General features: G+C 37.5%; 2 protein-coding genes across 2 annotated transcripts; one reads left to right on the top strand and one right to left on the bottom strand.

Moving 5' to 3' along the window:
- Positions 1-8,647: 8,647 nt before the first annotated feature.
- Positions 8,648-10,663, bottom strand: LOC110035539 (purine-uracil permease NCS1). Its single transcript, XM_020739780.1, has one exon. The coding sequence runs from the start codon at positions 10,635-10,637 to the stop codon at positions 9,042-9,044; it is 1,596 nt and encodes a 531-aa protein (XP_020595439.1). The 5' UTR covers positions 10,638-10,663; the 3' UTR covers positions 8,648-9,041.
- A 1,182-nt stretch (positions 10,664-11,845) lies between these two features.
- LOC110035541 (NDR1/HIN1-like protein 10) lies at positions 11,846-12,870 on the top strand. The gene has a single exon (XM_020739784.1). The coding sequence runs from the start codon at positions 11,859-11,861 to the stop codon at positions 12,444-12,446; it is 588 nt and encodes a 195-aa protein (XP_020595443.1). The 5' UTR covers positions 11,846-11,858; the 3' UTR covers positions 12,447-12,870.
- Positions 12,871-16,207: the final 3,337 nt, after the last annotated feature.

The following is a 16,207-nucleotide window of genomic DNA, read 5'->3' as shown; positions in this document are numbered from 1 at the left end:
TAAAGCTAATATAAATTTATAAAGTGAAAGAATGTTAAAAGTGTTTAACTTTAAGAAGGGGATAGTGAAGATCAAAATCATTAAAGGCTATCTAGATATAGTAATCCTCACATGAAAAAAGAGAAAAGAAAAGAAAAGAAAAAGGATTGAAAATAATCCTGAAAAATAGGAAAAGAAAAAAAAAGAAAAGAAAGAAAAGAAAATGATGTGAGGAGAAGCTTGAGGAGATTTGAGGAGATGCCTAATTAAAAATTGTCTTCACTTAAATCAACTTAAAGAAGAAGGCTATGCTACATTTTCTAAACTTATATTTAAGTCTTAGCATATTTGCTAGTAAAGTTTCATGAAGTTATTTTTCATATGGATATTTTAAGTGGCTTTAATATGACAATTTGCAATTTTCCTTGAAAAGAATAGAGAATCAAAAATTTTAAACTTGATTGCTAGATATTCTTATACCTTTAGTATTAACTGGAATTATTTTACATTTTTCTTAAGTTATGCTATTGTATTTAGTGGAATAAGATATGAAAACTAGAACTTAAATTCTTTTCCATGAGTCATATTCTTATGAAGTAAAAGAGTTACTTCAGGACAAGAACATTTAAGTTTGGGGGATTTTGGTGCACTAAAAAAACAAACATATTTAGATCTATATTTTTATTCATTTTTTTGTGATATTGCACTTTAAAAGAAGGTACTTTTCATGTTTTATTGTACTTTGTTGATTCTTAGGACTTGAGGCAAAAAGAAAACAAAAAGAATGAAATTTGGAGTCAAAATGGAGTTTTAGAAGAAATCTTCAGCGCCGATAGCGCCATTTGACAGCGAACACAGATTAAATTAAAGGGTTACTGGCGTCGACAACGCCAGAATGGGCGTCGACATGCCAATGTTGGTGCATAACCAATTTTTAGAAGATTCAACAAATTTGGACGCTTTTTGAAAAATTTTTGAATGCACCTATTGGAGAACCGACTTTATGCTCTATTTAGAGAAAAATTTGATCAGAAAAATGACTATCTTCGACCACTTCACCCCTTTGGACCGTTTTCCACCCTCTTCCACTCTATTCCATATTCCCAACAGCCACTTAAAGTCCATTAGTCATTTATTTCTTTAGAGTTTTGAGTTTTGTCGTGAGTTTAAGTATGAAATCTTCTCTAAGAGTGTTAAAGAGGGAGAGAAGTGAGAGATTTCTTCTTCCTACATCTTCTAAAAGAGGCTACAAGGGATTTGTTTTGAGAAAGAGTTTCATATAAGTGTTGTTTATTTATTATTGTTGTATGAACTTTCTTTTATATATGAAATTTGTGTTTTGTTGTATCTTTCTCATGAAGTCTAAGTAGTTTCCTTTATCTTTCTCCCTACTCTGAGATATGGTGAAATGAAGAGATAATTTGGGTGTGTCAATTTTAAAATATAAAATAAATTGTGATGGTTTTTCAACTCCATTCTTAATTTACTTTTCGATCTGGCCAATTAAATTGTTAAAATATGTTGTGAAACATTTGATCTAGGAATTGGAGTATGAGTTCTACAATAAGAGTGAGAATTAGATTTACTTCCATGAAGGAGTTTTTCGTTCATGGAATTAATTGCAAATAAACAGGGAAATATACTTTATTGGGTGTAGAATTGGAGATTTTAGGGTGATAGACTAAAATCCCCAATTTGGTCTTAGTGTTTAAGAACTAAAGCGAGTGTTAGTCTTCAGGGGAAGGGAAGTGGGAGCTCTAGAGTGAGACCCAGTATCTTCCTAGCCTAGCCATTCTAGCCTAGCCATGGATTTAGGAACTAAACCTGAGATTAGCCAATGATTTTCTATAACACTGAATCAGGGTAGAGAATTAAAATTGCTCCTATTTGGCACAATACATATTTAAGTCATTTATCTCATCTCTTTTCACCAAAAACTCATTATAGAGGGAAAGATGTTTTTCCTTATTAGAAAACTTCATCACATAAAACATAGTTTAGTAGTTTTTGTTTAAACTTTGCATTTTAGTTTTGCTAATAGTTAATAATTTAGTTCTGATAGTATCTCAAACAATTCAAAATTAGTGACGGTAATTTCGTTTTATTTCTATGAATTTCCTGGTTAATTTATCATTTCAAATTTAAAGTTTTCTCATGAGATCAATATTTGGGGCTTAAATAGAAATTCTTATATTACTTGATAACGATACGTATACTTGCATAGAATCCCAACATAAATTGCTTAAATTTCTTATTCATAAAATAACGCATCAAGTTTTTGGCATCGTTGTAAAGAGGAGTCAACTTTATAATTTTTACATATATGTCATGCAAAACCAGTGACAATATGAGTAAATGCACAAATATTTTATTGTAAAGAAGAAGTTCTATCGCCAAGAGGGAGAAACACAAGACTTGACCCCATCATATTCTCGACACTCCCGACATTCCAAATGTTTTAGTATAATAATGTAACCATAGAGGAGAATGATACACCTAAAATATATACTATTTTTAGACACATTTTTATACCTATTTTTAAAATATTAGGCTTTAATGGAAGGTATTTTGTGTTTTTATTGCAGATACAAGTAAAAATGGAAAAATTTCTTAAAGGAGTGAAAAATGATCAAATTTGGAGCAAAAAGGTGAAAAATTGTGCAAAAGAGTTTTGGTGCCTAAGCGCCAGATCCGTCGCTTAAGTGTCGGTTAAACAGAGAAGGTCGAGCCTAAGCGCCGAGACACCGCGCTTAAGCACCAATAGCAGTTACTAGATGAGTAAAATTGGTTTTCACAAATTTTGAAGATGTTTTTGAGGCACCCATTGGCTTAATAGGTGGTTGTAACCACCATGGACAAAAATTATCATGAAAGGATGTGTCTCTTAGGCAAATACATCGAATCAAGGCACATTTTGAAGAGATCCCAAGGCACCTCTTTGAAAACTATAAAAGAAAGAAGAGAGGACTTAGAAAAGAGTCCTGAAAATATTTGCAAGTTTTGAAAGTTCTTTTCAAGGGAGTTAATTCAGAGAGATTTTCAAAAACCACTTTTTATTTACTTTATCCTTTTTGTTATTTTGTTTTGAGAGATTGTAAAAGAGAAGAGATTCAAAAGAACTTTAAGAGTTTGGTGGAGGACTTGAGATAAGTTTTTATCTTTCTATTTTAGACTACTTTTGGTTTTAATTGAGACTTGTTATTGGTTTGACAATGATTTCTTCTTGTAAACTAAAGTGTGGTTTTATTTTCTCCATGGAGTCTGAGTAGTTTTCTAGAAATTATGGAGAGTATTGATCTTCAATGTTAGAAGAAGTTGTGATGATTTAAATTCATGCACTTCATTTACTTCTTGATTTGGCCATTCTAGATGTTAAACTTTGTTGTGAGAACACGTAAGAACCAGACTGGTATTTTCTCAGTGAACAACTGGAAAGAATCACATGAGGTTGTATGAATGAAAATGTAGTTTATATGACTGAGTGCAAATAACTAGGGACATATTCACTGATGGGTGTAAGTTTAGAGGACTTTAAAGTGACAGGTTAAAGCTACCAACATGGTTTATTGTTTTAAGTTCTGATATGAGATTGTTAGCCCCAAGGTGGAGGGAATCGAGGGAACTCTAGAGTGAGAGCTAGTATCTTTCCTGCCTAGCCAGCCTTCAGAATTATTCAAACTTTAAATTAGTCAATGTTCTTTATAACATCTCTAGTAAGGGTAAAGAATATTATTGCTCCTATTTGGCACAACACAATTTGCATACTTCCACAACAAAATTTTTATACTTATTATGATTCATGATAAGAAGAAAGATATTTTCATATTAAGTACTTTCTTCTACAAAAACTTTAGTTATCTTTTTAAGTTGTTATTGTAAATATCAAAAATACAAAAAATATTTAAATTTTAAATTCCTGTAAAAAATTGCTTTTAGTTTAAGTAATTATCTTTTTAAAAACAGAAAAACTTTCTAAAAAGTGCATATTGCATAATCTTCTCTATGGGTTTGATATTCAAGTTTTAATAAAAAAGTTCTATATTACTTGATAACTATACATATACTTGCGTAGTATCCCAATATAAATATATATAAATTAAAAAGTTAAATTCTTATTTTTCTTCAGGATCAATTTTTTGGTTTTGTTGCAAAATAAGGAAATATAAGTGAAAAATACCATCATAACTATTGCTATGTTGTGCACAAGCATTAAGTCAAGGATCAGTGAACAGTGTTGATGTTGATGATGATGCGAGAAGATAGAGTTGAGTTGTCATACCTGCCATTGTGTGTCATTTTCCTTTGTGATTGAATGTTGTGGACTATAACATTATTTAAAATTGTATATGTTCTGATTATGCTGAGGACTCTGATGATTGCATTTGTGGATTTTTATGCCATTTTGTGATACATATCCAACTTGCAATATTGTTGATGCTCACCTTGTTTTACTACAGGATCTTCCTTATGTCTTCTAAGTTACTTGTGTCCATATGAGATGCTTTACTACATGTTTTCCTGTACTTTTGCAAATATGTGGATAATGGTATCTACTTTCTTATTATAGTTCATTCATGTGATGTTTATTCCCCATCTTTTACTATCCTTTGCTACTACTATCAAAACTGCTATGTGGTGAGGGTTCAGAAGAAAACAAGTTTAGGGAAAGGAATTTCACATGTGTATTAGCCTAAATATAGTTATACCACTGTGCTCAAATTTCATTTTTTATTATGCATTATGTTGTGAACCCTTGCTATTTGATAATGGAAGGTAAAGAAATAATTTTTTTAGATACTGTGAAATCCATCTAAAAGTTGGAGTTGGAGTTTTTTTTAACAATAAGCTAATACGTTAACTTCATTACCCTTTTTCTTAGCATAAATCCCTCAAACATTTGAAAATGTAGCTATAAAAATGATCAATTACTCCAATGATTTTAAGCCTTAGGTCTTATGTCAAATAATACCACTAAATCTAATTCTGAATTGAGTTATAAGATCCTAGGACCACACATTAAAGGGTAATTAAAATATCTAGCTTAGAGAAAACTAAAAGCTCTTAATTTTTAAAAATCTCATAGAAAAATAATAAAGAGAACATTAAAAAAGAAAAAAAAAGCAAAAGAGAGAAGAAGCAAAGCAGAAAAACACTCTAAATTGGAGCTTGCTTGACAAAGAAAAAGGAGTGCATAAAATATATAGAAGAGGAAACTTGATGTTAAGCAAAATAGAATTTCAACTTCTATGGTCAAGCTAACTTCCCTAACTTAGAAAATTTAATCACATTCTTAATGGGAGTCAAGGATTCTGTAAACCAGGGAAAAATTAAGGGATGACTTATTGTTTGGACAAGAGTTAAGTTTCTTAAAACCACTTGGGATTAATGAAAAGACTTGTAGCCATGCTGAATTAAGTGAATTTGAGAATAATTATGCCAACAAAAAAGGTGATTAAAGAAAAGTATATGTGAGTATAGATTCAAAAAAATCCCCACTAAGGATGGAAATGACAAAATTTTAATAGATTCTCACCCCACATTATCGAAAATGAAGGACAACCTATAAGATTATGTCAAACCTGATTCTCCAATATCTAAGCTGAGTGATAAGATTACTTGAGGGAAAGCAATGTGTAATTTTGTAAGATTTTTTGTGAATGAAATATGTTATAATATGTTGGCATATTAACCCTTATTATTACATATTTTATGATATTATAATACATGAAAAATGTATTTGTATCATTGTGCAATTTACACGGTTTAAGTTGTTTAGAGATTATTTGGAGAAAAAAGGGAAAAAGTTAGCCAAGCGTACTCGCGTCAAGTGTGGGGGCCACCACTGTCAGGCTACCACGAGGAGCGTGCCCACGCTCAGCTAATGTGTTCGCACTACAACCAGACTCGACAGTCCTACGAAAACTAGAGCACAACATACCAACACCACACTTAAGACACAACCATGCCTGAAAGAAAGCACTCTCACATTATCATCAAGACCAATGATCAGTTCCTCCGTGCCTGTCACTAGCACACAAATGCCCGCTGCAGAATTCAATTTTGGAAAGATTTTCTTTCTTTTATGGTGCCACCTCTATAAATATATCTCTTGGAATAATGAGAAGCATCTTTGGATGAATTGAGACTAGGATTTGCTGTAGAGAGGAGTTTTGTAAGTGCCTTACAGGTTTCTCTTCTTATTTATTGAGGGAGAACTACCGACAAGAATGAAAGTCACACAATTGAGGAGAAATACACAAAAGAGACACTTTTAACAGGGAGCACACTAAGGAGTTCATGCAACAACTATTCTATAAGTTGAAAAACCTATTTCTATCATCTTCTGAGAGGCATTGGCTTGGTGGTGAGAGCCAAAAAAATATATGGTTGACTCCCATTAGTTAGAAACACCCTCGGGGAAGGCTGATCGATAATACCTGAAAACTACGGGCGACTGACACCTAGCTCAACAAATGAAATGGATAATCATTTCAAAATTTATTTTTTGTGCTATGATACATGAATTTTTTTTATTTTTTTCTCGGGTTTGATTGAAGCTCAAGGAACTCAAATTTAAGTAGCAACGCCAATAAGGACCCCAAAGAACCTTGGTCGGCAGATCAACTCACAACACTCCCACATCGTGCACATTGGTCCCAAGCTTAAATCGGATAAAGCTCTGGAGATGGTTCAATGCTCAATGCCAATTAGCTATGTGAATGATAAGGTGCAACTCATCATAGCAGTGAGTCTCAATGGTTACCCTCACGAAGGCAACAACAAGGTCTACTTAATACCTGGCAAAAGGTGTTGCCCAACCGAGGCAACAATCAGACCAAGAATCAAGAACTTGAAAATTATAAGATGCAAACTGATTGCCAATACCATAAAATAAACTGATCATGATGTTATAGACGTCTGGTTGGTATAAAATAACAAAGATGATCGACAATGATGTTATAAACTTCAAATAAACGTCTTAACACAAAATATAACCCTCAATGCCAGACATAAAAAAAGTCTGTCTCAAAGCTCAATATGGAAAAAACTATGAAATTGGTTCTCTTCCTTGTACCAACAAGCTTCGCAATGGGTAAGATGCAAATTACCCCAACAGTGAGTTGATGGCCAAAAATGTTGCTCCAAGCTTACTACACCTTTCGGGATGCTAAATCTAGATTTTACTTGTGAGGCATGCCCAAGGAATGGAGTGGAATGAATCGTGAGGGAGAGGTAGAGACAAAAAGAGAGAGGGAGAGAGAAAGAGAGAGTGTACAACGAATTGCCCTTTATTCGTTGTATATTGAGAGTATTCCGGGCTCTATGAGTCATTTATATATTGAGAGTAGAGGTTACAAGAGAGGATAAAGAGTCTTCCTACAGAGTAGGGTTTAGAAAGAAGGGCCCAAAAAACCTTTAATACATAATATAATCCCCTATTTATAGAAGATAGAGGGGGAGAATGTAAAATTACATGTTTTACCCCCTACTTTGGAGGAGTTGTGCAGAGCATTATGGTCTTTTTGAATTCTGGGACTTTTTGCTCGGCATGTCTTTGGGTCGAACAACTGAGTTGTTTTTTGGTCGGCTTTCTCTCTGGAAAGCAGGTTTAAACATGAATAAGATGGATGGTCGGCTTTAGGGCGGCCAGTCAACTTCTCTAATTGTTGTTCTTTGTCAATCTTTAATGATCATTGGTAGAGTTCTTGAGTGAACTTTGTGCTGATAATAATTAGATTGTTGGAGGTACTAGATATTTGTTTGGTTGTTGGTGTGGATGTCTACCCCTTGTTTTCTTTGGTGGCCCTTTGGTCGTCTAAATGACCTACGATTAGTCGGCTCGGTGGATTTTAGCCGGACATATTCATGAGGCCTTTTAGCTTTTCATTAGAGGGGATAATCATTGTATTTCCTTTGATCTAGATCGGTTAGATTGTCTCTAGATTCATGTTGACATATTTTTTTCGTACACCAGAGATTATAGATCGATCCTTGGATAGTGTAACTCAATTTTCTCCAAATAAATGCAACAATCCCCTCTGGTGAGCCTGCTCTTCCCACTTTCCCTTCCTTTTCCTTTGAGTTGTGAATCCATAAACAAGTCAAAATTCAACATCTAGAGTTTTCTAGTTTTGTGAAACCATAGCACACAATTTTGGAATTTTTTTTGGGTATGCTCTTTTGGTGATCACTTCATAAGGTTATGGGTGCCTTGGGCTATATATTGAGCTTTGCAGCCTCATTTTGACTTTAATTATGGCTATTCATTTTATGTTTATGGCTCCGAGGGGCTATTTGCAATTAATCTGGCATATTATAAAACTATACTTTCTGCCGGTGCTCTAGACAAGGATGACAACTGTATCCATAACCTTCTCCAATTTTTTTTTTTTCATTTAGTTATTTAGCTGGTTAGGAGATTTATATTTAATAAATGAGATAAATTTTGTGATGGAGATGGAGCTCTTGATGTCATAATAAATCCGATAAACTTAGCTCTCATTAAGATTTAATAAGCATGGTTTTATGTTATAATACAGATGGAACACAATGAAAAATGATGAAAAATCTTTCATTTAACAAAGCCTTAGTTTAAATTTTTATTTTTTGATATTTGATTGGATTTATGTTAAACACATTCCTAAATCCTGCTAATTAACCATAAGATAATACACTTCATCCCGAGAATTGAACAAAACATCACATTTATTCAGTGTAGAAAAATTCTGTAAAATAAATCAGGAAAGCAAGCTTCTTTCCTCTAAGGCAATCCTTGAGAAAAATTTGCGTACCTAAGACATTCGCTGCACTGCGTATGTCAGGGAGGTTATTCAGAGGGTATTAGGTGGGTTATATCCGCGTTATACCCCCTGTAAATTACCTGTAATCTAACTGTAACCTACAAATATATGAGAATAGAAATACGGAACTTACTAGAAGATACACGTAGATTATAGGAGATATAACGTGAATATAACCTCTCAATATCCTCTGAATAACCTCCCTGACATACCCAGCACTGCTTACATCGTACGCACGCAAATTTTTCTCTAATCCGTTCCCTAATCTCTTTTCTTCCTCCCCAGAAAGAAAGACAGCCCCCAATACACGAACCCGGCCAGAAAAAAACTCACAAACCAAGCGTTATTGTACAGCCCAACAAAAAACCCAGAGGTGTACGACAAAATTCCCACCTTTTTCAAAAACCCCGGCAACACCGGCAATACTCCGGCCACCAACGCCGCCATAGCCACCAAATTATACCCTCTCCAATAATAATACTTCCCCTTCCCATCTTCCTTATACAATTCCTCTACATCCAGCTCCATTCCTTTCACCAGATAATAATCCACAATCATTATCCCACCAATCGGTCCGATCAGCGCAGATGATCCCAGCAACCATGTATACACAAAGCTCTCGCTTGATCCCAACAGCTTCCATGGTTGAAACAACAATCCAATCACTGCCATGACGATTGCACCTCGCCGGAAATTGAAAACAGAGGGATTGAAGTTAATGAGAGCGTTTGCGGGGGCGACCATGTTGGCTGCAATGTTGGTTGTGATGGTGGCGAGGCTGACGCCGATGATGGCGATGAGTTTGATGAGAGGGCCGCCGGGGATTTCAGCGAGGAGATGGATCGGATCGGAGATGAGCCGGCCGAGGATGAGTTGGGTGGAGGAAGTTACAGCGAGGCCGACGAAAGTGAAGAGACCCATGAAAACGGGGAGGCCGATTTGGCCGAGAATTTGGTCGCGTTGCGATCGGGCGTAGCGGGAGAAGTCGGGAATGTTGAGGGCAACTGTGGCCCAGAAGCTGATGTTGGCATTGAGGGCGGGGAAGAAGAGGGGCCAGAACTCCGACGGGGAAAGCCGGGAGGTGAGGGAGAGCATTGGGCCGAAGCCGCCGGAAGAGGAAACGGACCAGAAGAGGAGAGAGGAGGTGAGGAGGATGAGAATTGGAGCAGAGTAAATTTCAAGTTTGCGAATTGCGTTCATTCCGGGCCAGATGAGGGCGATTTGGGCGAGGCAGAAGAAGAGGAAGGAAGCGAATTGGAGTGGGAGAGGGGGATGGGAGAGGGGGAGGAGGAGGAGGAGGAGGGCACGGCCGCCGATCCAGGATTCGATGGAGAACCAGCCGCAAGCGACGAGGGAGCGGAAGAGGGAGGGAAGGAAGGAGCCGCGGGGACCGAAGGTTGAGCGAGCGAGGATGGGGAAGGGAAGGCCGTGGCGGGTGCCGGGGAAGGCGGATAGGGTGAGGGGGAGGAGGAGGAGGAGGTTGGAGAAGGAGACCGTTGCTATGCCTTGCCACCAAGACATGCCGAGGTCAACGAGGGAGCCAGCGAGGTAATAGGAGGGGATGCCTACCACAAGGCTGATCCAGAGGCTTGCAATGTCAAACGCGGTGAAGTTGCGGCGGGAGTGGGGAATCGGGGCGAGATCATCTTTGGAGGAGGAGGAAGCGGAGGAGGGGGAGGAGAGGAGAGGTTTGAGGGATGGAGAGTGGTGATGTTGGAGGTGGACGGGACTGGAGAAATTGGAGGGGAAGAAGGGACGGAGTTCGCCGTGGCGGCGAGGGTTGGATGTGTTGCACAGGCGGAGAGGAAAAAAGAAAAGGTTTTGGTGATGGTGGTGATGAAGGAGGCGAGATTCCATGGTTTTACTTTAGGGTTGGAGGGTCAGAAATGAGTGGTATTTTTAATTTAAGGAAAAAATAGACAATTGTCTTTTTACATAATTAAATGAATAATGAGACTCATCCCAATGGATGGGAAAATCATGCAAAATTTTAATTCTATCCTGATTTCAGTTGTTGTCCTATCTTAAAAATATTTTAACTCTATTTAATTTTAGAGATAATTTCAATACTATTATTTTATAAAATATGATAAAATTTTAATGAAGGTGACATTTCTTTTCTATCTATTTAGTATAATATTTTAAACAACAGGTGACATTTCTTTTCTATCTATTTAGTATAATATATGAAACAACATAACAACAACAACAACAACAATAACAACAACAACAACAAAGTCGTAGTCCCACTACGTAGGGTGGGCTACATGAATCCTTTTTCTCCGTTGCGTCCTATTTCGTGTCATATTTTCATTCAGTTCTAATAAACTAAGATAATTTTTTTACATAATAAGCCCAAGTTTTCCTAGGTCTACCTGTGCCTTTCTTAACATATGTCAGCCTTTCTTAACATATGTCAAATCTAAAACATCTACTCTCCTAATATGATCATCAGATGGTCGACGCTTAATGTGACCAAACCATCTAAGACGACTTTTTCTAATTTTGTCCGTCACAGGAGCTACACCAACCCTATCACGGGTTACCACTTACAACCTCTGCCTTTCTTAAAATAAGTTTTGGTTAGGGATTATACAACCAAGACAGATTAGGATTATTGGAGTAAACAACATGTTGTTGGCATCATAATGACCATGCTTAGGATGTTCATGTCTCGGAGCAATTTAAAGAGTTCAAAGTTTTCTCTCCTTGAATTCAATGTATTCTTTTTTTTCTACTTGATATTTAAGTTTTTTAATATAAATATTTCCTTTTTTCTTCAATAAATTACATTTTACTTGTAGCAATATATTTAAGAAATGAAGAATGAGATTTATCTAGCAAGCGGCAATTCACTTAAATCGCCGCAAGTTCACTATTTTAGATAAAATTTGGAATTTTTTTTCTTGTTATAATCAAGCGATCTTGTTGTTCCTGGAGTGCACATGAAGTATCCCAAACATGTTAAAGCATGCAAAGAACAAATTACATGAAAATCATCAAATTCCCTTCCCCACCATTTCCCCATCTATATAACCCCCACATTCCCTCTCCTCCCCAACCCAGCAGCCGCCAACCATGGCTCCCCAACCCTTTCCCCCCACCATTGGCCCCGTCAAACGCCGCTACCGCCCGCTTCGCTGCCTCGCCTTCCTCCTCATCTCCCTCATCATCTTCTTCGGCCTCGTCATCCTCATCTTCTACCTCTCTGTCCGCCCCACCACTATCTCCTACTCCGTCGACGACGCCCACATCCGCAACTACAACCTCTCCTCCGGCGAACTCAACGCCACCTTCGACTTCACACTCCTCGCCCCCGCACCCATCTACTACGACTCCGTCGCCGTTGCCGTCTGGTACGACGACCAAATGCTAGCTTTTCGTGAACTGCCACCGTTCTACCAGCCAAAGCGGAACGCGACGCGGCTTGTGCTTGCGTTGTCGGCGACGGCGGCACCTCTGTTGGGGCCGGTGGCGGAGGGGCTGAAGCATGACAGGTCGGCAGGAGAGGTGGCGTTGGAGGTGAGGGTGAGGGCGCTGATAAGGTTTAAGGTTGGGGCGGCGAAGACGAAGCATTATGTCATGAGAGTGTACTGTGCGCCGGTGGTGGTGAGATTCTCGCCGGCGGAGGGTTTCCAGAGGTCGTTTTGCGATGTGGATGTGTGATTAGTTTGCATTTTAGTAAAGACTTTTAATTCATGTTGGAATTTGGGTGTCATTAGGTAAAATCATAAATGCAAGGTTTCCTTTCTTCTTTTTTTCATATTTATGTGTGAAGGATGCACGCAGCTCTTCGTGCGTAATCTCCTCTCAATAACTCATCAATAACCTCTGCGAAGGCTATTGGGAGGTTATTGCAGAGTTATTTCGGCATTATTTGAAGTCAATACCATAACACTAGAGAAAATGTGAAAGTTTAACCGCAGAATCTGAAAGTGTAACCACGGAGGGTATTGACTCCAAATAATGCCGAAATAACTCCGCAATAATCCCGCCGATAATCTTCACAGGGGTTATTGAGCGGTAATTCGGAGGGGATTAAGCACGGAGAGCTGTGTGCGTTTTTCGTACGTAAAATTTTTTTCGTAATTGTGACAATTTGATTTTATTTTTTATTTTTTTTTGTTTGAAACTTTTGTATTTTAAATATATATATATTAGTTAGGGTTGATGATTATTACATTTTTTGGTTAAAATTATTGCTAATTCATTTGTATATCATCTGACATTAATATTGTGTGCATAGCATCATATAGTCAGTTGAGAATGAAAGTAGATTTATGGTGAGCTACGTCATGTTAAGCAGAATTTAATTTTTTGCTATTTGATTAATTAACATTAAGTATTAATCTAGTTTTATTAATTATGCAATTTTTTCGTGTAAATTTTAAAAATTTTGATTTATATGAATTTCACATAATTTTTTATTTTCTAAAGTTAAATAATAAAGTATTATTGTTTGCTATTGATTTTTTTAATAGCACCATCTACATGATAAATAAGTTGTGTGGGAAGATTCGCAGTTGTACAGTGATAATTTAACATCTTAGCATTGTATGAAAATTCAGCACGCACAAAATATATTAAAAAATTAACATGATGAGACAATATAATTTTTTTAAGTGGAAAGATTCTGAAAAATGGAAAAAATCGTGGAATCTAGTTCAGTCAAATTAATCTGCCAATCTCCAATGGGACAGATAGAGATGGTTTCAGCTGTGGAGCCCTTCTTGTCAGAGTGCACTCTAGCAGAACCTTACGAATTTTGCAGGGAGTGTGATGCTCCTTCAAAAGAGAGCATCATAATCCATGTGATGCAGAGACTCGAAGATTACCAAGATGTAGAGCAGTAATTGTCACAGTTCGTACAGCCCAAACGATTACAGATCATCTCAGAAGAAGAATTGGAGAGATTTCAAGAGAACTGTCAGAAGCGTTTTGAAAATTTTGAGTTAATACAGGGAAAATATGTTAATATTCTTGAAGGATTGGAGCTATACACTGATGTCTTTTCATACACTGAGTAAGGGAGGATAGTGGACTGTGTATTCCACCTTAGGGACTTGGGTCGTGCAGGTCGTTTGAAGAGGAAGACATATTCTAAGCCGCAAAGGTGGATGTGCGCAAAGGGGTAGATCACAATTTAGTGTGGATGTTGCAATAACTTCATCATCAACAAGAAAGGGATTCCCCCAGGCATCTTGAGACATGATAAAGTAGATCTGATGTCTTTTGTAATAAAGAAGATGATCAAGAGAATGGTCTCCTGGCACGTCCTACTAGCAAACTATGTCTCCAATAGTTGCATTATCAATATCTACAAAGAGGGTGATTGCATACCGCCCCACATAGATCATCATGATTTTGTCAGGCCCTTCATCACGGAATCATTCATTAGCAAATGTGACATAATGTTTAGAAAAAGAGCTGGATATTGTTAGACCAAGAGAATTTCGAGGATCGGTGAGAATTCCCTTGTTTGTGGGGTCTATCCTAGTACTTAAGAGGAATGGAGCTGACCTGGCTAAGCATTGTATCCCATGCGTACCACGAAGAAGGATGTTTGTTACTTTCAGGAGGATGGACGACAGCAAGGTGTCATATGGATACCGTCTTGACCCAGATCTCGAAGGAATACATCCTTTGAAGTTGTGAGATAGCACGCTTCTAAGCGTATACAAAGGGACTTTTGTCCTGGAGTATGCCTTAGGAGGATGGTTAGTCTCCACAATTCCAAACAACAGGGGTGGACACAGTAGATGGCCCAAAGATAGAGATTGCTCTTCGAATACAAATGTTACTTCATATGTTTTCCATGATGCACACCAGACAGCAGGATTAGATTGTATTTTGATGCATTAGATTTTCTAAAGAATAACAAAGTTTGCTTTTAACAACATGTGTGAGTGATTCAATGTCGTTGGACTAAGGGTCAGTTTGGGGCAGCTGCAGCTTATTGAATAATTTGTTAATAAGCTGATTAAAAATAATCTGCTGATAAGTTAGGTGCGGTGGCTATTATAAACTTTTATTTATTTGGAAAAGTCAGACCACAACCAAAAAGTTGCCACCGCATCTATCTAGGTGCGGTGTGAAAACGTTTTTTTTAGCGTTCTGAAAACGTAGAAGCTGCCAAAATGCAGTTTACCCAAACAGACCTAGTACGGTTTTAAAATACCACCGCACCAAATAAGCTGCCCCAAACGGGCCCTAAATCTTGGAATCAGTCTTACAAATACTAACGAACAAACAATGGTATCAAAAGAAAAAATATCTTTATATACATTTTAATAATAAAAATCACACAGAGTACTTAAAAAAAACAAAACATCAAATTTGAAACACTTTCACGAAATCGACAATCCCAAGACCAACGCTCATGAAATCTTTACATGCACAAGATTCATACATTCACGAATGAAAGCAAAAATTAGCATCTCTTCTCGTTCATCACAAGTTACACTCATTCACAAATTCCCACAACTCTATCACTTCACCGCATCTCGTCACCTTTTTACTTTTGTTTGGGTTGGATACCAAGTCTTCAGACCTTCCTTCCCAACAAAGTGTGATTCTCCACCTCTTAGGTTGAGCAAGAAGTCTTCAGACCGTCCCTTCCTAATGTGAAAATCTTCACCTCTTAGTTTGGGTAACAAGTCCTCGAACCGTCCCTTCCTAATGTGCAATTCTTCACCTCCAACGTTAGGCAACATGTGTTCGGGTCGTCCCTTCCCAATGTGCAATTCTTCACTTCTTAGGTTGGACAACAAGTCTTCAGACCGTTCCTTACTGATGTAAGATTCTCCACCTCTTAGGTTGGACAACAAGTTTTCAGACCATCCCTTCCTAATGTGCAATTCTCCACCTCTTAGGTTGGGCAACAAGTCCTTATTCTTCACCTCTTAGGTTGGGCAACAAGTTTTCGGACCATCCCTTCTTAATGTGCGATTCTCCACCTCTTAGGTTGGGCAACAAGTTTTCGAACCGCCCCTTCCTAATGTGCACGCAACAAGTCTTCAGACCTTCCCTTTCTAATGTGTGATTCTCCAGCTCTTAGGTTGGGCAACAAGTTTTCAGACCGTCCCTTCCTAATGTGCAATTCTCCACCTCTTAGGTTGGGCAACATGTTTTCGAACTGTCCCTTCCTTATGTGGAATTCTCCACCTCTTAGGTTGGTCAACAAGTCTTCATATCGTCCCTTCTTAATGTGCAATTCTTCACCTCTTAGGTTGGGTAACAAGTCTTCAGACCGTCCCTCCTAAAGTGCATTTCTCCACCTCTTAGGTTGGGCAACAAGCCATCGAACTGTCCCTTCCTAATGTACAATTCTTCACGTATTTGGTTGAGCAACAAGTGTTAAGACCGTCCATTCTTAATGTGCAATTTTTCACCTCTTAAGTTAGGATACTACATCTTTTGGGATTTCC

This window comes from Phalaenopsis equestris, unplaced genomic scaffold (genome assembly GCF_001263595.1).
Source record: "Phalaenopsis equestris unplaced genomic scaffold, ASM126359v1 Scaffold198051, whole genome shotgun sequence".
Taxonomy (NCBI): domain Eukaryota; kingdom Viridiplantae; phylum Streptophyta; class Magnoliopsida; order Asparagales; family Orchidaceae; genus Phalaenopsis; species Phalaenopsis equestris.
Note: the sequence above shows the minus strand (reverse complement) of the source record. Positions and strands in the feature narration are given on the sequence as shown.

Coding starts and splice junctions, on each gene's coding strand:
- LOC110035539 (XM_020739780.1), bottom strand. CDS start 10,637: ATGGAATCTCGCCTCCTTCATCACCACCATCACCAAAACCTTTTCTTT.
- LOC110035541 (XM_020739784.1), top strand. CDS start 11,859: ATGGCTCCCCAACCCTTTCCCCCCACCATTGGCCCCGTCAAACGCCGC.